Source organism: Oryzias latipes, chromosome 2 (assembly GCF_053564925.1).
Source record: "Oryzias latipes strain Hd-rR chromosome 2, Olatipes_Hd-rR_3.1".
NCBI lineage: Eukaryota > Metazoa > Chordata > Actinopteri > Beloniformes > Adrianichthyidae > Oryzias > Oryzias latipes.
In genome coordinates this window covers 29,344,467-29,366,156 of record NC_136238.1, presented here as the reverse complement: position 1 = coordinate 29,366,156, position 21,690 = coordinate 29,344,467, and the positions used below count along the sequence as shown (strand labels likewise).

At 38.5% G+C, this 21,690-nt stretch overlaps 2 protein-coding genes across 5 annotated transcripts in view; one reads left to right on the top strand and one right to left on the bottom strand.

Annotated features, from left to right (window-relative positions):
- LOC144987110 (uncharacterized) overlaps window positions 1-21,690 on the top strand; it is a 463,057-nt gene that overhangs the window by 329,299 nt on the left and 112,068 nt on the right. For 3 of the 4 annotated variants that reach the window (XR_013650972.1, XR_013650970.1, XR_013650975.1), the window contains exon 2: window positions 13,953-14,579. The gene's annotated coding sequence lies outside the window, so the exon portion shown is untranslated. Of the gene's footprint in view, window positions 1-13,952; window positions 16,875-21,690 lie in introns of those variants that run through there. The other variant, XR_013650974.1, reaches the window with a different exon arrangement.
- The window catches only part of LOC144987836 (uncharacterized), a 147,783-nt gene continuing 146,990 nt past the window's right edge, over window positions 20,898-21,690 (bottom strand). Inside the window, exon 3 of the mRNA XM_078937384.1 lies at window positions 20,898-21,288. Coding sequence (XP_078793510.1) covers window positions 21,164-21,288 — 125 coding nt within the window. The 3' untranslated portion in view covers window positions 20,898-21,163. The remainder of the gene's footprint in view (window positions 21,289-21,690) is intronic.

The following is a 21,690-nucleotide window of genomic DNA, read 5'->3' as shown; positions in this document are numbered from 1 at the left end:
CTCGTGTATCAGAAGCTGTGAATCGCAAGCCAACTTCAGCGGCCGGACACACGGAGAAAGCAGTGACGTCATCGCCCCGCCTCCCCTCTGGAAATGCTTTTTCTAAAGGAATATTGTGACAAGGGTTAGCAGGGTGGATGTGAAAATGCAAATGCAGTCCCCTCTTTGCATTTTCGTTTTAATTATGACACAGAATAAGCGGTTTTAAGCATAACATGAAAAACCATTTTGAAATATTGCTTTTTCATTTTAATTTTGAGTCATTTGATGCAGTTACATTTTGAAAATTAAAAAGCATTTCTGTTAATCCATTTTAATTGTCAAATTAGACATTTCTAAAAGAATTATGCTACACATTTACCAGGGACCTTTTTTGAAAATGAAATGTCAAATACCATTTTAATTTTAATTAATTGACAGAATAAGCGATATTGAGGTAAAAAAAAGAAAAAGCATTTTGGTGGATTGCTTTTACATTTTAACTTTGAGTCAAAAAATGCAACTTCATTTTGAAAATGGAAAATCATTTCTGGTTTTGACTTTTCTTTTTTTTTATGCTACACAATCGCTTCCATAGTTTTGGGCCTCGTCATGGGCTCCATAAGCTAGAGCTGACCTTCTGACCTCAGAGCATGAGCTGGATTTATAAGTTTGAATGAGGTCAGAAATGTATTTTGGAGCCAGTCCATGTAAAGCTTTAAAAACAAACCATAAAATTCTCAAATTAATCCTGAAATTAACAGGAAAAATAGGTGAAATGTGCTCATAATTTTTGGTTCCTGTTAAAAGTCGTGCAACAGAGTTCTGAACTAACTGCAACCGGGAAAGTGCATTGTGGGAAACCCCAGTTTAAAGTGTGTTGCAGTAGTCCAGTTGTGAAGAAATAAAAGCGTTCACGACCTGGTCCAAAATACATATATAGCAGCTGCAGTTCCTCCTCAGAGACAGGAGCTGCGCAGCTGCAGGACTGCACTTTGCAAGTTTTAGGCTGGTACAAACTCTGTGATATAACAGGTAATAGCAAACGGATAGTGGCACACTGTGCCAGGATCAGATGCGATGATGTTGACCAACTGTTGCTAAGAGTAGCGTAAGCCAGAGGTGCTCATTACGTCGATCGCGATCGACCAGTCAATCTTCAAGGACATGAGTGTAGATCGCGGGACAGAGAAGATTAAAAAAAAAAAGTACTTCTTAAAAATCCACCAGCCAATCAAAATCCTCACTGAGAAGTACAGGACTTGATTGACATGCAGAACGGCCAATCGGACATCCTTTGACACATACGTCACTGCAGACGCGTCTTTAAATTCACTGAGCGCAATCTCTTTCTGCCCCGCGACACATCATGTCCCCGGCAGCAGACCTCTCCGAACAACCGGGGTGTTTATTAAAGCCGCCCGCGTGTCTCCTCCTGCTATCAGCTCTGCAGTTCTCGCCCGATTAAAATCAAGCTCATTAAGAAAGCTTTTTTGTCCGAGGCAAATGCCATGCTCGCCCATTGCACGATTTACAGCATGACATACGATGGTTGATGCTTTCTGTCTTTTTAATAAAATGCCTCATCTGTTAATACAAAAGTATCTTTGTGTAATCTCACTGTGTAGTTTTTGATCATCAGTGCATACACAATAATGTTCAAATAAACATGTAACTACTAAACATAAGTAACAAACATTTACTAATAGTATTAATAAATGTTATTAATTCATATATGTATGTATGCATGCATGCATGTATGCATGCATATTTTATAGGTAGATCTTCAAGACATTTCCATCTCTCTGACTGGCACACCGCTGAGCGGGTATCGAGGAATATGAGTTGATTTCCATGGATCAGCAAATGAGCGTTTAGATCCCACCCACTTTCACTGATTGACAGAAAGACCCATTCTGCTGAAATAGCTCTTCATGAAATAAATACGCCATTGTGAAAAACAGCAACATGAAATAAAAACAAAGCTACTATGGAAAATATTGTTTTTGAAATCCAAGGTTCTGAAAAAAGATGTAGAATTATAATAATATTCCACATGATTAAAAATGAATATTTTAAAATGCTGTTTTAAAATAATGAAAAGGTTTTTAAAGCAAAATGAAATGTATTGAATAATATAATGGCTAATTTAAAATCTGTGTGCAGCTTTTTCACCATTTCATGATCTTATATATTTATGAGAGATTTATTGGTTGATTGTGTATTTGCATGAGGTCATTTAATCAAATATTTATCTAATTATGAACAGCATGGGACTCCATAAAAATAGACCATATCAAACTTAAATCTGCTCTAGTCTGTTTCAGATGTTTTGAAGAGAGCGCTGCAGTGTAGTAGTTAACACTAGTTAAGAAGTTTTCATGCTGCTTCTAACCACTGCTATTTCACATTTGTTCCTAATCAATAGTTAAGAAGTTTCATTTCCTTTTTTGCTCTGACTGCCTTGAGGTTCTGCTTTTTGTGTTACTGTTGCAAACTTGCATTTAATTTTTAGTTACTTTAGTTACTTAATTAAATTAAATAATTGAAAAATTAAATAAAATTAAATTACTGAGATCATTCAGCTAACTAGAAATACTTACTGCTTACAGTGTTGTAAAGAAATACAAAATTAAGTAGTCTGACATTATACTGCATTTGAGTCTGAGATTCAGGTATTTGGAGTTGCCTTTGATTCTTTGACATTCAGCTTAAAGCTTAGTGTATACAGTTTCATCTTCAATTCATTCATTAAATATCTTGCTGTTAGGGCTGCACGATATGAGGAAAACTTGCAATATGCGATATTAGAGATTAATATTGCGATAACGGTATAATTTGCGGTATATAAACAAATAACAAAATAACGAAAAACATCATTCCCATTTCATTGCAACAGTTTAAAAAGTATACTCCAAATGACCCTCGTCGACATAGGCGACAAACATCTAACATAATAGCCCTCCATCCAATTGGTCAACAACGTGAAGGCGTCCATCGGACTGGTCAAATGTATGAAGGGATTTATTCGATTTGTTAAATGCTTCAAACAGCCATAAGGTTGTTTTAAAACATTTAAGGTTTACGATTTATTGTGATTTTCGCCGTATTTTGCGATATGCATATTGCAGAGCTGGATATTGCGATAACGATAAATTTGCGGTATATTGTGCAGGCCTACTTGCTGTCCATACTACTAATTCCACCCATTACTCCATCTAACATATTCCTATCTATTCCTGCCATGTCTTCCACATCTCTGACAATCTTCAGTCTAGAGCCCTGCGCTCTAGACTATTTTCTTCATCCCGCTCCCGCCCGCGCCCGCTGAATTTCTGACCAATCCCGCCCGCTCCCGCAACGTATGCAACGTATATGAATCCCGTTCGGTTAAAAGTGTGCGTGTGTGCGCGCCCAGACAGACGCCCTGAAGCGCGCTCTTAGTAAGAGGCGGGGCGGGGCATTGCACACCCCCAACAACAGGTCAGATGACATAGGCCTTTGGGCGTCTCTACCTGGTGCCTTCACGGAGCTTCAGTACATAAGACTCCAACAGCCGCACAGCCTAACGTAGTCCGCTAATATATATTCATGAGATATTCATGGCAGCACTGATCCCGCAGAGTTTTTTTCTGCCGTCCGCTCACGTCCGCAGCACAATTCAAACCGCCCAATCCCGCAAGATTTGGGTTGGTTCCCGCGGGACCCGGCGGGATCCAATCCCAATGCAGCCCTCTACTTCAGTCTCTCTTCAGTGACGGTGTCGGATTTATGATCATCGTGGTGAAAAACCACCAGGGGGCGCGCTGATATGTGTGTCAGTTTCAATATATCTGCATAAAATGTAATAATAACCCACTGGCTTGTTCCTTCGTTGTTGCTGTTTAACATTGTTTTGTATTGAATTGTTACATTCAATAAAGTTTGAAAATAAAAAAGTAGAGTCAGAGCGTGTCCCGTGGTGCTCGGTATGAGGGGCCGTATAAGACATTATTTATTCTGAACCATTCACATTCATACATTCTTGCTCTCACAGTCATATATACTCTCTTTCGCATACATATATTCTCTTACGCATCCATATATTCTCTCTCTCACATTCATACATTCTTGCTCTCACAGTCATATATACTCTCTTTCGCATACATATATTCTCACTTGCACATCCATATATTCTCTCTCTCGCATGCATATATATTCTCTTACGCATTCATATATTCTCACTTGCACATCCATATATTCTCTCTCTCGCATGCATATATATTACTTTACACATACATACATTCTCACTCTCATTGTCACTCTTAAAAAAGAATGTATGTATGTGAAAGACAAGTATATATGAACGTGTGAGGAAGAGTTTATATGTGTGTGTGAGAGAGGAGTATGCATGAAACGGAAGTGACTTTGAATGAAAAGGAAGGCACTTTGAATGAAACGGAAGGCAGATGATTTCTCGTGCTCTGATTGGACGAGAGGCCGCCACCTCCCATTTTGAACACACTCTAAACCCTATCACTTGTACTGACTCATAACTATTAAGGTTACACAACTTAAATGTCATTTTGTAGTTGATTCAACTATAAAGTATTAAGCTCTATCAAGATTTTTTCAAATTTAACTTAACAGTGCTAAATATTTTAAAGCTTATTTGTATCTAGCACTCAAAAATTTTAAGATCCCTGAAGTAGCGTCATGACGTCATCACGTACTGGTGGGAGGGTCTTTCGTTTTCTCTACGTTAGCTCAGGTGGCCATGTTGGATTTGCCGAATGCGAGTATGCGACGTTTGAAATTCAAAGTCGAACATTTTATTTTTCTGCAAAGCGTTGCGATTTCGTCCCGCTTCAAGACGCCCCAACCTCGGTTTTTGTTTTTTTCATCCGCCTCATCGCTGATGGTGCCGTCTTGTCTTCAGCCCTGATTTAATTTGGTAAGTATCGTTCATGGTTTATTTTGAATGAATGCTTTAAAAATGCTCTTATACTACCGTAAATGTGATTTACTGTTGTTCAAACATATGTGTGTTATGATTGTTTTAGAGATTAATGTGGAAATGTATACATGATTAGTTTGTCATAGCAGACGTATGGCGAGCCAAACCCAAAATGCATTTCTGCCCGTAAGTTACGACAGTGATGAGGTTTTTTTTTTTCAGAGGTAGAAATGATCTGTTATGCTGCAATCACACTAAACATGATCCGCGTGTGAAATTCGCGTTGGAGGCCTCTGTCTGTGGCTAAAGTTTGCTGCTGGACATTTGTCCAAAAATGTCACTCAAAGCCTCTAATGGTTGTGTGGGAGGAGCTACTGCCAACAGTTTTAAGCCTGGTTGCTACATGGAAGCATTGGGTTTTGAATGCAGCTTTAAGCTTTTATAAATCACTGATCTCCGTTATAAAAAAGGTTTTTGTAAAAATAAATTAATCAACGTGCTCGTGTTGTGTTCAGGTACCGAACTACAGAGTGTTCAGTGTTTCACCTCCAGGTAGACGCCAAGGCTAGCGACGTAACTTGTCTCAGTTATTTGTCTAGAGCTATTTTAAAAAAAACAAAAAATGCAATGGGTTGTGTAGTGCAATAAATGTTTTTTGATCAGAATATAATTGAAACATTTTTTAACATTGAAAAATCTCTTTTGGACTTTTTCAGATACTGAACTTCAGAAAGTTCACCAGAAAGTCACCATTTCACCAGAAAAGAGGTGTCAGTGGGTGAGTTTTATACTTATTTAATGCATTCATCCTGAACTATTTCCATCATTATATTTATACGGCAGCATGGAAACATTTATGCACATTTTAACTAGCCAAAGGTCTAAATAGAGCTGAAATTATTTACATTTGAACTAAACATATTTAGATTGCAGGCTGAAGGTGGCACAATGGAATGGAGGTGCAAGTTGTGTTCTGTTACTTTGGCCCTATGCAGTACTACATATAATACTGCAGTACTACATAGCAAATATTCCAAAGTGTTTCCACTGCCATGTATGTGGAGACACTTTGGACTATTGTCATGTCTTTATGACAGTATATTACAATAATAAAATGATGTTGCATTAGCACCATTCCATCATTTGAAACCATGAAAACTCATCTGTCAAGATCTGAAATGGATTTATGTAGAGTAGATGCAGTCAGAGGAAATTGTGCAGTTTTTACATGTTTGTGTAACTTAAAGCTGCCCTTTTCTGAGACTAAGTCCACCAAAACAGACAGGAACTGGCCAGCTTGGTTAGGATTTATGACCTCCAGGTGAATTTCTAATGTGCATAATTCAAAAACGGATAACAAATCATTTGTAAACAGCTGTAAGAAGCCAAGGTGTAACTTGCCTTAAAAATGACTTTGGGTCTTTGACCTGAAGTGGATCATGACATAAACACTGTATTGTCCTCTTACTAGAAATAGACATCTAGAAAAGGTATCATTTTATTATTTCTTAAAGTTCCTTAAATGAATATTGGAAGTGTTTGCTCTGCATTTGCTTCAAAGTTAATGGATATTTCTTTTTATTCTTTTAGGACCAGCGTGACGTGAACATGAGACGGGCACTTGTCCTCCTTGCACTTCCTGTTTATCTGCATGAAGATGCCTCCAACTTCTTCAAGACCTGTACTGTAAGTGCACACGACTCCCTGTCAATGGTTTACACTAATCCTTTAATATTGATTGAGATTTTATTGAGTGACATAATAAATAGGGCAATTGTTTGTAGTTTGTAAACTGAGTGATATTTTTAAATGGTTTTAAAAATGAGATGGAAGATGAAAGGCGAACATCAGGGACTCCTGATTGGAAGGAGTGGGAACATTTTCGTTTACCTTTTTCTGCTCCTGATCCATCATTATTTGAATAAAGAAAAATGAACTTTAGTCTTAAATTATTTTATAAATGTCCTCCTTCAGATAAATGCTAAAGAACTTTTTAAAAACACAATTTTAATTGGAGTTGGTCCTTAAAACATCATAGCCAGTTGATTAAAAGCTAACAGAATGTTAGCATGAAAAGATTCCCATTGACAGATGGCAGGAATGTCAGTTTTGGACATTAGTGTGATGAATATCTTTGAGGGTCTGAACTCATCTGTGTTTTTTGTTTTGTATTTTCCAGAATACCAGACCTCACAGACACTGCTGTGGGTATCTTCTCAGTTGTCGTGGTGATGCTCCTGATGCTGCCGTCAGTGGTCCCACACATCTGGCTGACTAATCTCTTCTAACTCTTCGGGGACATCTATGCTCTGGACCTACAGCACCCCAAAAAACTTGAACTTGCCTTCATATTTATTCAGAATGCTGACTTGAGCCTTGAGGACAGCAAACCACTGAAAGGACATTTATTGACGCTGAAGAATGTTTCGTTGAGTGAGTCTTCCAGAATGGACTATTTGTTGGTTTAAGTGTTATGTAACTAATGTGTTTTGTTGTGATCATTTGCTTTTTCTGCTGTACAATACAAAACCAACTCTTTTTGTCAATATGTTGTGTGGCACTCTTATAATGCAGTTTTATTGCACTTATTGTTTCTTCATCCTCTTGATATTTGTGCTTTTTTTTAAAGAGCAATTAAAAAAAGTGTATTAAGCAATCACTATTGTGTGGCCTTCACGTTTGTTGGTTTTTATCAATGTTAGCCTTTAAAATGTAGTGGGGCAGTATCAATATCTCTGTTTAGAATACATTTTAAGCTGAAGAATTTTAAATATTTTCAATGCTACACATTTAATGAGTTAAAGAATTTATAAAGCATTTGAGTGAATTTTACATATTTTATGAGTTGAGTAATATAAAAATATAGTTAGTTAAAGCGTTTTTTAGTTGGAAAATATTAAAAACTTTAAGTAAATAATCTCTCTTTTATAAGTTGAGGAATCTTAATATTTTTTATATGAAATAATACAAATGTAAGCCAACTGACAATATGAATTTTAATAAATGTTAACTTAAAAGTTTTAATAATATAACTTAACTGTTGCGTAATCTGTTACACAATAATTTTTAAGTTCAGTCAACTCGCTAGGGATTACAGTGCAGACGCTAACGTGAACCAGCAAGAAATCCCAAATTAACAGACTTGTGGTGTGGAAAGGTATGTTTTTCAGCTAGCAGGAATAATCAAAGTATCCGTTCTCTGTTTCAAAATGAGATTGCCACAAAACCGTATATTATCTCATACTGGAACAGCTTTGGATGTAGAATTCAGTGGGAAAAGGTTTGGACCCTGCCACAAAGTATTTCATCACCAATAAAATCAGAGAAATTTCTTTCAAAATTCTTCACAAATTTTATCCAGTGAAACATTTCTTTACTAAGTTTAAAAAAGATCTGGACATAAACTGTTCATTCTGTCATTCCTCACCAGAAACTGTGCCTCATCTTTTTTGGTTTTGCTCTTTCACTCAACTATTTTGGAAAGATGTGATACATTTTATAAGAACTCATCAATGTGAAAATTATAGATTATTTTACGAGCATATTATTTTTGGATATTTTACACAAGAAAGACTTAATGCAGAAAAAATATATGTAGTTAATTTACTTTTAATTATGGCTAAATACTTTATACACAAGTGTAAATATGCCAACAAAAAAACCGTGTTTTATGTTTTTCAGAAAGAAATGGTTTTGTATGTGAACAGTATTAAATCTTCCACTAACAAAAAAGCTGTCAGAACAGTTGAAACATGGTCTCTCCTGAAACTTTAACAGATTCCTTTGCCTTATTATTTTTGTTTTCTTTTTGCATAACCTGTTTTACATGGTTATCATTATGTTTTTTTTGTTCATTCTCATGGCGAACGTGAAGATTGTATTTTGCACACAGTGGAGTTTTGTGTTTGGTATTTTGTATGTGCAAGATATTGTTAATAAAGTTTATTTTTAAAAAAAAAACGAACCGGCAAGAAGTAGCCACGGGGGTCCTGCAGCCATCGGAACCTTAACAAATATTTCATCTCCACCTCACCGTTGCCTTTTTTAAGAAATGACAGCTGGTTTTCCCACATTTATATGTAGTTATGGATCGAAAACAAGAGGAATTTGTTTTAATGTAAATGCGTGTTCCAGCGTCTACAGGAAGTGTCGCCCATAATTCACGCAAAGGCTCATGGGGGCTAGGAATAAGGTGGATACGGATTTTCTGTTTCGGTGGCACTTCTATTACCATTATTGGTGTTTGAGACATTCCTTTGTGTCTCTAGAGATGCAGACAGATTTGTGACCACTTGAGGTGAAGATAAAATATTTCTTAAGGTTCCGATGGCCTTCTTATTGGTTCGTGTTAGCGTCTGTTCAAAATGGGAGGTGGCGGCCTCTCGTCCAATCAGAGCACGAGAAATCATCTGCCTTCCGTTTCATGCAAAGTGCCTTCCTTTTCATTCAAAGTGCCTTCCTTTTCATGCAAAGTCACTTCCGTTTCATGCATACTCCTCTCTCACACACACATATAAACTCTTCCTCACACGTTCATATATACTTGTCTTTCACATACATACATTCTTTTTTAAGAGTGACAATGAGAGTGAGAATGTATGTATGTGTAAAGTAATATATATGCATGCGAGAGAGAGAATATATGGATGTGCAAGTGAGAATATATGTATGCGAAAGAGAGTATATATGACTGAGAGCAAGAATGTATGAATGTGAGAGAGAGAATATATGGATGCGTAAGAGAATATATGTATGCGAAAGAGAGTATATATGACTGTGAGAGCAAGAATGTATTAATGTGAGAGAGAGAATATATGGATGCGTAAGAGAATATATGTATGCGAAAGAGAGTATATATGACTGTGAGAGCAAGAATGTATGAATGTGAATGGTTCAGAATAAATAATGTCTTATACGGCCCCTCATAGCTCGGCAGTGACAGCCGCGCACGCAGGCGGGAGAGGAGGAGAAGAGTGATAAAGGGTTTCCCATAGAAACCCTTGAAGTCTGAACACAGGACTAGCAGAAAAAGTGAATTATGAAGACGAGGTAAATCTACACGTCTTCGCAAAATAAACTTTATTGAAAAAGGTGAAAAATTTATTAACCGTTAGATATTTTAGTGGCCCGAGCAGACAAGTGAAAGATAAAGTCTTGTGGTCTGTGCTGCTCGAAAAACAGGACCGGGCCAGCGGACAAATGGCTATGTCGAGCCCTGGTTGGGCGATGTCCCTTAAATTGGCATTTGACGATGTTTGCAGCAAACCATCGGGATGGATGATATCGTCGGATGGGGGGATTTTTAATTTTTTGTTATTATATAATTATTATTCGTTATTTCACTTTATTACTTCTTTTATTTTATTTCCAAACTAATGACTCATCCGCGATGATCCAGTATAAACTGAGGGAAGTGACTTTAACAAAACAAAAAAACAAACAAAATAGAAAAGAAGTCCGCTCCTACTCTTGATTAGTAAATCAAGTGACCGAGTCTCTGAGCAGAGCCGACGGACTTTGTGTTTGAAGGGAGGATGCTTTGTTACGTGTGCGCTATGTTATGGAGACTTCGGACTGGGATCCGTCCTGCAGCTTGGGTCTAAAAGTGTGTGTCCGGGCAGAGCTCGGACCCACAGCGGCTTTGGGGCAGTGTGTGAGCTTTTCAAACCAGAAATGTCACTCAGTCCTTAGAAACCATTCAAACAATCACATGGATTTGTGTTTCCAGTCATGTCCCGACTAAATAAAGGCTGATGTTATTCCCACATATTTACATTCAGCCAGGATTCAGATTGCAGCTCCATCTTCCACAAAAAAGCACTGACCATACGGATTAAAATTAAAATGATGAGCGAACAGGTGCTTCATAATAGCCGTAACATTAATAAAACACGTTTAGAAGATCATCTTGTAGATTACGGAGCTGCCACATATCTATGTATGTAGCCGCTCAACGGAACTCATTTCCTTTTCCGGTATTTCAAACATTACTGCACATGTGCGAAGGATTTATTCCGACCGAAAACATGACCCGTGTGAACGTTTGTTATAATCGGAAAAAGTTTTTGTTGGCCCGTGTACACAGTTAAATTCTAATCTGACCATTAATGTGATGAAAATATTTTGCACATGTAACCACAGCTCATGGTGTCGACTTGCAGCGTGGCGGGGGCGTGACATCACGATGGTGTCTCTCCATCGGGATGCCAGTCAGCCATCGTCGGCATGGCTACCGGTGAGAGTGGGAAGTTTGTTCCCAAGAAAGGAATAAAATCCTCTGTTGTGTGGAACTGGTCTGGGTTTGCTGCCACAGACGTTAAGGAAGAGACCCCACGCTGCAACATTTGCCTAAAGCCCATCTAAGTCAAAGGCTTTCACTTGCGTTGCTTCTGACATCCCGGTGAGTCTCAATGTCGACAACGGTGACATCAGCACTACTCGACAGACCCCGAACACTTGTCGCAGATCGAATAGTTTTGGTACCTACACCGGACTCAATTTCTATCAAACACAGGAGGTTCCCTTTTGTCATTATCATAGTGCATCTCGTTGTCACGTGGTTCCTCTTTAATGATAACGGCTTTTTGGGCACTATGAAAGCAGTTCAAGCAGACACCTTAGCCCAGGGGTGCTCACACTTTTTTGGCGTGTGAGCTACTTTTGAATCGACAATGTCTTGAAGATATACCTATAAAAAAAAATATAAAATACTATTAGTAAATGTTTGTTAGTTATGTTTATTAGAAACATTATTGTTTATATACTGATGATTAAAAACTACACAGTGAGATTACACAAAGATACTTTTGTATTAACAGATGCGCCGTTTTATTACAAAGACAAAGCAGCAACCATCGTATGTCATGCTCTGCTGTAAACCGTGCAATGGGGGGAGCATCATGGCGTTTCAAAGGCGCAGGATAGCAGGAGGACACACGCGGGGCGTCTTCAATAAACACTCCGCTTGTGAGGAGCAGTCTTCTGCCAGGAACTTGACGTGACGCGGGGCAGAGAGCAACTCTGATGACAGAGAGTTGTGTCCGATTGTGTCCGATCGGCCGTTCTGCATGTCAATCAAGTCCCGTACTTCTTGGTGATGATTTTGATTGGCTGGGGGATTTTTTCAGAAGTACTTTTTTTTTTTTTTATCTTCTCTGTCCCGCGATCTACCTTCATGTCTTTGAAGATCGACCGGTAGATCGCGATCGACGTAATGAGCACCCCTGCCTTAGCCCAAGCTTCTACAATCCATTCATTCGCCAGGCGAGGAGTTCCTCGCCTGGCGCTGCCTCACACAACAATTATTAAATAAATTAAATTATGTGATTGGCTGTCCGTTGGTCCGATGACGTGTCAGAAAGTGATTGGTCTGAACAAATTTCTGGACAATAGAAGAAAATATTATGCGGTCCGTAGTAAACAAACAGAGCTCCGACGTAGAGCCAGAGTATCTTCTGAACTTGTTTTTATTATTGTTATGATCATTATTAAGTGCATGTTCACTTATAGTTTTTTTTAATTTGTGCGCCTGGTGCTTTATTATTGGCAGAACAGACCCGGAGACCCGGCTCGCTCGTGTGGAGCAGCAGGTTCATTCTAACAGTCACAGATATTTTTACTAAGTAGGTTGTGGCAAAATCTCTCTATAAACTCTACAAAGAATAATGTCAGATACAATTATGAGGGAATAGACTGAACACATTTACTAGAAGAGCTGGCTCTGTAATCAAGTGCATAATGGACACATATGAAGATGTGATGGAGAGGAGGACTTTAAACCTGGACTAAACTTTGTTTTATATTTTGTGGTTCTGGATTCACTGTATTCACCGTTTTTGTATTCACTGTACCTTGTAAGTACATTCACATTAGCAACTTAAGTCTTTTCTGTAGTTTTTAATCATTCAGGTTCCTCAATGAGTCAAAGCGTCCTAGCCCAAATTAAATCAAATTGTAAATTCTATGTAAATGTAGTCATGCATACAACGAGTCCAGGGAACAGCTCAGGACTGAGTCACCTCTCTTGAACAGGTTGTCCAGTTTCTTTTAGTCCCTGTCAGTAATTCCACCACTCCAGCAGACCACTGCGTAGAAGGTCACTGAAACTACCACGGTTTCATAAAAGTCCTGAGTGGTGGCCTACACACACCAAAGGACCTCAGTCTCCTCAGAAGGTGAAGCAGGACCCTTGTTGTCTGACCAGTCCAGTTTGTTATTGATGTGAACACCCAGGTACCTTTACACATCCAGCCTATTGATGACCATTGGTGGAGATTGTGAAGCCTTTAGGCCCGTACACACCGGGACGAATATTCGCCAGGCGTTATTCGCCAGCGTTTTTCACCACGTTTTTTTGTGTTCACACCCAGGCGATTTTTGCTGAAGATGAGCCGAGCGAACATGCAATTTCATTCCCTGACGTTAGATGGCGCTTAATGTAAACAGAAATACCCCTGTACACAAGGTGGCTCCGCGCAACTTTACGCTTCTTAAAGTCGCTTTTCACTCAGAAGAAGAGAGCAAGTATTTAGGTGCTTGTCAGAATCAAACAAAGAAAACATGAATATTTCAAGCACCAGTTGCTCCAACTGATGCTTGGTTCGGGGATATTTAAGAATGTCAGTCATTATTTCTTTGCGGCAGTGTAGACGCTACTTGGCGTATATCTTCTTCGCTGGTATATGTGCTCAGAAAGGCAGTTTGATGTTGAAGCGCTCCCAAGTTGTGTTTTACTGTAACTTCAGAAGCTCCAGACACGTGTGCAAAAGCGCCATTCTCATTGGTCGTATAGTTTTCGACGCGGCTTTTCGCGTCGGTGTGCACACTCACATTGGTGCCCTTTGTTTAGGTCACGAGGCTTTAAATGTCGGCGAATATCACGGGCGAAATTCGTCCCGGTGTGTACGGGCCTTTTCTCCGGAAGTTCACCACCATCTCCTTGGATTTGGTGGCATAAGTGTGAAGGTGATTGTGTTCACACTGATGTAAAGTCATTTTAAAGTATAAAGGGATTCTTTCTGTGTTTGTGTCCCTGCAGTTCTCCCCCAGCACTATGTGACTGAAGAGGAACCACAAGCACCACAGATTAAAGAAGAACTGGATGAACCAGTACCACAACAGATTAAAGAGGAACAAAAGGAACCAGAAGCACCGCAGATTAAAGGAGAACTGGATGAACCAGTACCAAAACAGATTAAAGAGGAACAAAAGGAACCAAAAGCACCGCAGATTAAAGGAGAACTGGAGGAACCAGAACAACCACAGATTAAAGAAGAACAGGAAAAAACAGAACCACAGCAGATTAAAGAAGAACTGGAGGAACCAGAACCACAACAGATTCAAGAAGAATGGGAAAAACTAGAACCTCCACAAATTAAAGAGGAACCAGGGGAACTCTGCATCAGTCAGGATGATCAGCTTGATCTGAAGCAGGAGACTGATACCTTGATGGAGATTTCTACTTATGTGGAAGATGAGAACAGTGAAGCAGATCCAAACAATCAGCAGAGCTATAATGTAACTGATAGTCAGGATGAAGAAGGAAACCAACATGAAGAACCAACATCAACTACAGATGAAGAGACAGACCCACAGAACAGAGATCAGAGGAAAAGGAGGGACAGAAGTCATGTCCAAAGTGTGGACAGCTCTCACATGTCAGCAGGTCAGTGTGAATCTAATGTTAGAAAAAATCCCATGAAGACAAATCTTGGTAAGAAATACAAACAGTCTCAAAAAGAAGAGAAACTTTCCTCTATCGGGTCTGGTAAAAACTCAAGAATAATTACTAATCCTGACTACATGGAAACTGGGTCTGATGAAAGATGTTATATCTGTAAAGAATGTGGTAAAAGCTTTTGTAACATATCTCTGTTCAGAATTCACGTAAGAATCCATGCAAAAGATAAGAGATTTTCTTGTAAAGAATGTAATAAAAGCTTTAGTCGTATATCTAATCTCAAATCACACATGAGAACTCACACAGGAGAAAAGCCTTTTTCTTGTAAAGAATGTAAAAAAAGTTTTCGTGATGTATCTACTCTCAACAAACACATGATAACTCACACAGGAGAAAAGCCTTTTTCTTGTAAAAAATGTAAAAAAAGCTTTTGTTATGTATTTACTCTCAACAAACACATGAGAACTCACACAGGAGAAAAGCCTTTTTATTGTAAAGAATGTGATGCAAGTTTTCGTGAGGGTTCTGGTCTTAAATCACACATGAGAACTCACACAGGAGAAAAACCTTTTTCTTGTAAAGAATGTAAAAAAAGTTTTCGTCATCTATCTACTCTCAAATCACACATGAGAACTCACACAGGAGAAAAGCCTTTTTCATGTAAAGAATGTAAAAAAAGTTTTTGTGATGTTTCTTCTCTCAAGAAACACATGAGAACTCACACAGGAGAAAGGCCTTTTTTTTGTAAAGAATGTAAAAAAAGTTTTAGTCATATACATCATCTCAAAACACACATGAGAACTCACACAGGAGAAAAGCCTTTTTCTTGTAAAGAATGTGACAAAAGTTTCCGTTATGTATCTACTCTCAAGAAACACATGAGAACTCACACAGGAGAAAAGCCTTTTTCTTGTAAAGAATGTGACAAAAGTTTCCGTTATGTATTTACTCTCAAAACACACATGAGAACTCACACAGGAGAAAAGCCTTTTTCTTGTAAAGAATGTGACAAAAGTTTCCGTTATGTATCTAATCTCAAAACACACATGAAAACTCACACAGGAGAAAGGCCTTTTTCTTGTGAAGAATGTAATAAATGTTTTAGTCACAGATCTACTCTCAAGATACACATGGGAACTCACACAGGAGAAAAGCCTTTTTCTTGTAAAGAATGTGACAAAAGTTTCCGTTATGTATCTACTCTCAAAACACACATGAGAACTCACACAGGAGAAAAGCCTTTTTCTTGTAAAGAATGTAATAAAAGTTTTAATCAAATATCTGCTCTCAAAACACACATGACAACTCACACAGCGGAAATGCCTTTTTCTTGTAAAGAATGTGATACAAGTTTTCGCCATGCGGCTAGTCTTAAAATACACATGATAACTCACACAGGAGAGAGTTCTTTTTCTTGTAAAGAATGTGCTAAAAGTTTTAGTCATGCTTCTGGTCTCAAATCACACATGAGAACTCATACAGGAGAAAAGCCTTTTTCTTGTAAAGAATGTGCTAAAAGTTTTAGTCATGCTTCTGGTCTCAAATCACACATGAGAACTCATACAGGAGAAAAGCCTTTTTCTTGTAAAGAATGTGCTAAAAGTTTTAGTCATGCTTCTGGTCTCAAATCACACATGAGAACTCATACAGGAGAAAAGCCTTTTTTTTGTAAAGAATGTAAAAAAGGTTTTAATGATTTATCTAATCTCAAAAGACACATGAGAACTCACAAAACTTTCTCTTTACAAACAATGTAATAAAGGAGTTAGTGTAAACTCTAAATTCTAAACTTTTCTGATGAGAGGTCGACACCTCAACCTCTGCACCACAGTCAAAGACTTTATTTTACAGGAGGGAAAAATCTGATGGCCTCCATACCATATTTATGAAGTAACTTCATTAGAGGGAGGCACAAGTGAGTATTTACTGTGTAGAAATGAAGTTTTCTACTAATTTATTGTTATATGATATTCTTACTTTCTATGAATTTTTTTAGGTTTTCATGTTCTCTACATCAAAAGCAAAAATAGTAATGGATCAATACATTTGAATCTTTGTCTAAAGACATTAGACAAAGAGTTTTACTGCTGACAAAATATGTCCAACTTTTTCACAAAATGAATTGTTTTTGATGTACCTGCAAATAGAAATGAGTTTTTTTTTTGAGTCATTAGAGCTAATTCTTGAATGTCTTCATTATGGTTGAAATGTTTTTATACATCTTTAATTCTAACACTTTTAATGTGATCAGTGAACATTTAATAAATATATATAAACACACAGTAGTGACTGCAATATATACTTTGTTAGGTCAAGTAATAGGGGTGTAACGGTACACGTAGTATGGCACTTTCGGTTCACCTTTGTACCGTCTTGGTTTTTAAATTTTGTTTATTTTTTTGGTTTTGTTCCTAGTTAACATGTCTCTTCAATCTGGAATATTTCCAGGGGCCTTAAAAAATGCAGTCATTAAACCCCTCCTGAAGAAGAGCGGTCTTGATCCCACTGTACTGAATAATTACAGACCTATCTCTAATCTGCCATTTTTAGGAAAAGTCCTTGAAAAAGTTGTCTACCAACAGCTCACTGATTTTTCTCTTATTAAACAATTCATTTGATGTTTTTGTCAGATAAATGCATCTAGACATTAAAGAAAAACACAATTATAAACAACAAACCACAACAAGAATCAAGTTTCTCATGCACGAGGGAGAGGAGCAAGAGTGACAGAAAACGTCTACCACGTTTCTCTTCTCAAAGGTCTGCCTCTCCTCGTGCTGCTTTTATTAAGAACACAAGAAGGAGGTAAGATTTTCAAGACAAAGAGAAAAGTTCATTAGGGGGTGTCGTCAAATGACCCTTTTGGTTGGATTCTAACTTCAAACAGTATCCCTTATCAGTTAAGGACAGTGTGTCGTAAACCCCCCTCTCTTGCTGGGATTGGGATGAGAAGCAGATGAACAAACACACAACTGTTTTCAGAAAAGGTCAATCTGAGTTAACATTTAAACACACATTTAAACAAATACATTTACACAATGATAATACTAAAACAATTTCCTTCACAGTTTTCCAGTCAGGTTTTAGACCCCATCATAGCACAGAAACTGCTCTTATCAAGGTAACCAACGACATCCGCCTGAACACTGATGATGGCAAAGTCTCTGTCTTAATCCTGCTAGACCTGAGTGCTGCCTTTGATACTGTTGATCATTGGATCCTTTTGCACAGACTGTGTCACTGACAACAGGTGAATATGGGCCGGTGGATTTACTCAGCCACTGCCTCCAACAGATCAGTGCGTGGATGCAGAACAACTTTTTCCAGCTAAACTCAAACAAGACCGAAGTTATTATTTTGGCCCACAGAAACAAAGAGTGTCAGCAGCTACCTTCATTCTCTGTCTCTTAAACCCTCAAATCAAGTCAGAAATCTAGGGGTAATCATGGACTCTGACCTGAACTTTAACAGCCATATCAAGTCAGTAACATCAGCAGCATTTTACCATCTGAAAAACATTGCCAAAATCAAAAACATAATGTCAAAGCCAGACCTGGGGATACTTATTCATGCATTTGTCTCCAGTAGGTTAGACTACTGTAACGGCCTGCTCACCGGCCTCTCCAAACGAGCTGTAAAACAGCTTCAGTACATCCAGAATGCTGCTGCTCGAGTCCTGACCAGAACCAGGAAGTATGATCACATTAGTCCTGTGCTCAGGTCTCTGCACTGGCTCCCTGTACCTCAAAGAATAGACTTCAAAGCAGCTCTGCTTGTGTACAAGTCTCTCCATGGCCGAGCACCAAAGTACATCTCTGACATGTTAGTGCCATATGAACCATCTCGTACTCTGAGGACCTCAGGGGCCGGCCTCCTGTTGATACACAGAGTCAGAACAAAACAAGGGGAATCAGCGTTTCAATATTCTGCAGCTAAAATCTGGAGTATGGAAGCGATTATGTAGCATAAATAAAAAGCAAAGTCAAAACCAGAAATGCTTTTTCATTTTCAAAATGAAAAAGCATTTTTTGACTCAAAAATATAATGAAAAAGCAAACCACCAAAATGCTTTTTCATTTCCTTCCTCAACACTGCTTATTCTGTCACTTAATTAAAATGAAAATGGTATTTGACATTTCATTTTCAAGACGTTCCATGGTAAATGTTTAGCATAATTCATTTAGAAATGTCTAATTTGACAATTAAAATGGATTAATAGAAATGCCTTTTAATTTTCAAAATGAAGCTGCATTTTTTGACTCAAAATTAAAAAGAAAAAGCAATACTTCAAAATGGTTTATCATTTTATACTTCAACCCAGCTTTTTCTGTCACTTAATTAAAATGCTAAATAAAATGGTATTCGACATTTCATTTTCAAAAAGGTCCATGGTAAATGTGTAGCATAATTCATTTAGAAATGTCTAATTTGACAATTAAAATGGATTAACAGAAATGCTTTTTAATTTTCAAAATGAAGCTGCATTTTTTGACTCAAAATTAAAAAGAAAAAGCAATATTTCAAAATGCTTTTTCATTTTATACTTAAAACCGCTTATTCTGTGTCACAATTAAAACTAAATGCAAAGAGGGGATTGCATTTGCATTTTAACATCCACCCCGCGCACCTTGTCACAATATTCATTTCGAAAAAGCATTAGCAGAGGGGAGGCGGGGCGATGATGTCACTGCTTTCTCCGTGTGTCCGGCTGCTGACTGACGCACACACACACACCAGGAGCAGACTGTGTTAGCAGCAGAGAAGACGGCTTTGAGTTGGTTGTGAACTTATGAGTTTCCACAGCTTCTCAGGACTACATAGCAGCATGTCTGCCTTCTGCGGTCCTCCTCCGGACGCACCGCGGACAAGCTTTTGTTCTTCGGACCGCCAGCTGCCTTCGCACAGCGGAGCGCGAAGCTCCGATGATTGAAGGCGGAAATGCTGCTGCGATCTGAGAAACCATCATATGAATTTGTGTTTCCAGTGGTGTCCAGAACAAAATAAAGACTGATGTAATTCCTAGATAGTTACACCTTGATCTGCAGCTTCGGTGAATTTGCTGTTCGATGACAGCTGGAGCTCCATCAACAGACAGCAGATTTCTCCATGCTAAACGTTGCTGGTTGGACCAAAAACACACTCAGCACGAAGCTGCAGGAGACTATCTTCATAATGTGCTTTTATTACAGTTGTGCTAATATTTTACGGCCTGCTCTGCTCGGTCATATATTTGTAAATCCGTGCGGTCAGACGACGCTGAAGTTGGGTTGCGATTCAGAGCTTCTGATTCACGAGGGCACTAAAGGAACTTTCCGCTGCATTTTTCACATTAAGATTACGTAAAACCGGGTCCTGTTAAAAAACCGCTGGACCCGGCCTGCTCAAACCTGGATTCCTGGATCTTAATAAATCAAACAGCAAATTCACCGCGAAGCTGCAGATCAAGGTGTAAATATCTGGGCATTACATAAGTCTTTATTTTGTTCTGGACACCACTGGAAACACAAATTCATATGATGGTTTCTCAGATCGCAGCAGCATTTCCGCCTTCAGCGATCATCGGAGCTTCGCGCTCCGCTGTGCGAAGGCAGCTGGCGGTCTGAAGAACAAAGCTTGTCCGCGGTGCGTCCGGAGGAGGACCGCAGAAGGGGGACATGCTGCTATGTAGTCCTGAGAAGCTGTGGAAACTCATAAGTTCACAACCATCACAAAACCCTCGTCTCTGCTGCTAACACAGTCTGCTCCTGGTGCGTGTGTGTGCGTCAGTCAGCAGCCGGACACACGGAAAAAGCAGTGACGTCATCGCCCCGCCTCCCCTCTGCTATTGCTTTTTCGAAATGAATATTGTGACAAGGTGCGCGGGGTGGATGTTAAAATGCAAATGCAATCCCCTCTTTGCATTTTAGTTTTAATTATGACACAGAATAAGCGGTTATAGGTATAAAATGAAAAAGCATTTTGAAATATTGCTTTTTCTTTTTAATTTTGAGTCAAAAAATGCAGCTTCATTTTGAAAATTAAAAAGCATTTCTATTAATCCATTTTAATTGTCAAATTAGACATTTCTAAATGAATTATGCTACACATTTAACAGAGAACGTCTTGAAAATGAAATGTCAAATACCATTTTCATTTTAATTTTAATTAAGTGACAGAATAAGCTGTGTTGAGGAAAGAAATGAAAAAGCATTTTGGTGGATTGCTTTTTCATTATATTTTTGAGTCAAAAAATGAAAATGAAAAAGCATTTCTGGTTTTGACTTTGCTTTTTATTTATGCTACATAATCGCTTCCATACTGGAGCAGCCTCCCTGAAGTCGTAAGACAGGCCTCTTCTGTGTTCATGTTCAAATATAGACTTAAAACATTTCTGTTTAGCCGTGTATATGACTGAAAGGTCCTATCTGCACTTTTCTTTCTTTTCCTTCCTTTATTTTTAAATCATTTTTCAATTTTTTTCTTCTCTTTTTAAAGTAAATTTTACGTTGATTATTTCTATGATGTATTGTGATTTTAATGCAGTTTTCTGTTTTGTGAAGCACCTTGAATTACTTTGTGTACGAATTGTGCTATACAAATAAACTTGCCTTGCCTTGCCTTAGCTCAGCACATGTAGCTTCCAGTGCGGTGATGTGAACATCCGTCTGGGACACAGTTTCCTCCAGGTCGTCCAGCCGTCGCTGTACTTGGCGTCCTGCAAAGCCGAAAAATGGGCTTCGATAGTATCCAAATGGCCCTCCATAGACTTCTTCATCTCATCCATTTGCAGCGAAACTTTAGCCATGTCAGCGGCATATTTATAAAAAGCAGCTAATATAGCATCGTTGCTAACGCTAGCGGCAGAGGACGGCGTTGTTTGGCCGCGCGCATCATCTTTCTTGGGTCCCATCTTCAAAAATGATGTTGAAGAATTTTACAGCAGCATAGGCAATAGTTTGGCAAGGAACTTGATTACAGATGTAGGAAAGATATGCAAATATAGAAGACCGATGAAGAGCCTCGGGAAAACACGTCTACTCCATCACTGCACACGAGCGCCCCCCCCAGAGTTGATACTTTTGAGTTGATGCATAACAGGGGGGTGGGGAAAACAACT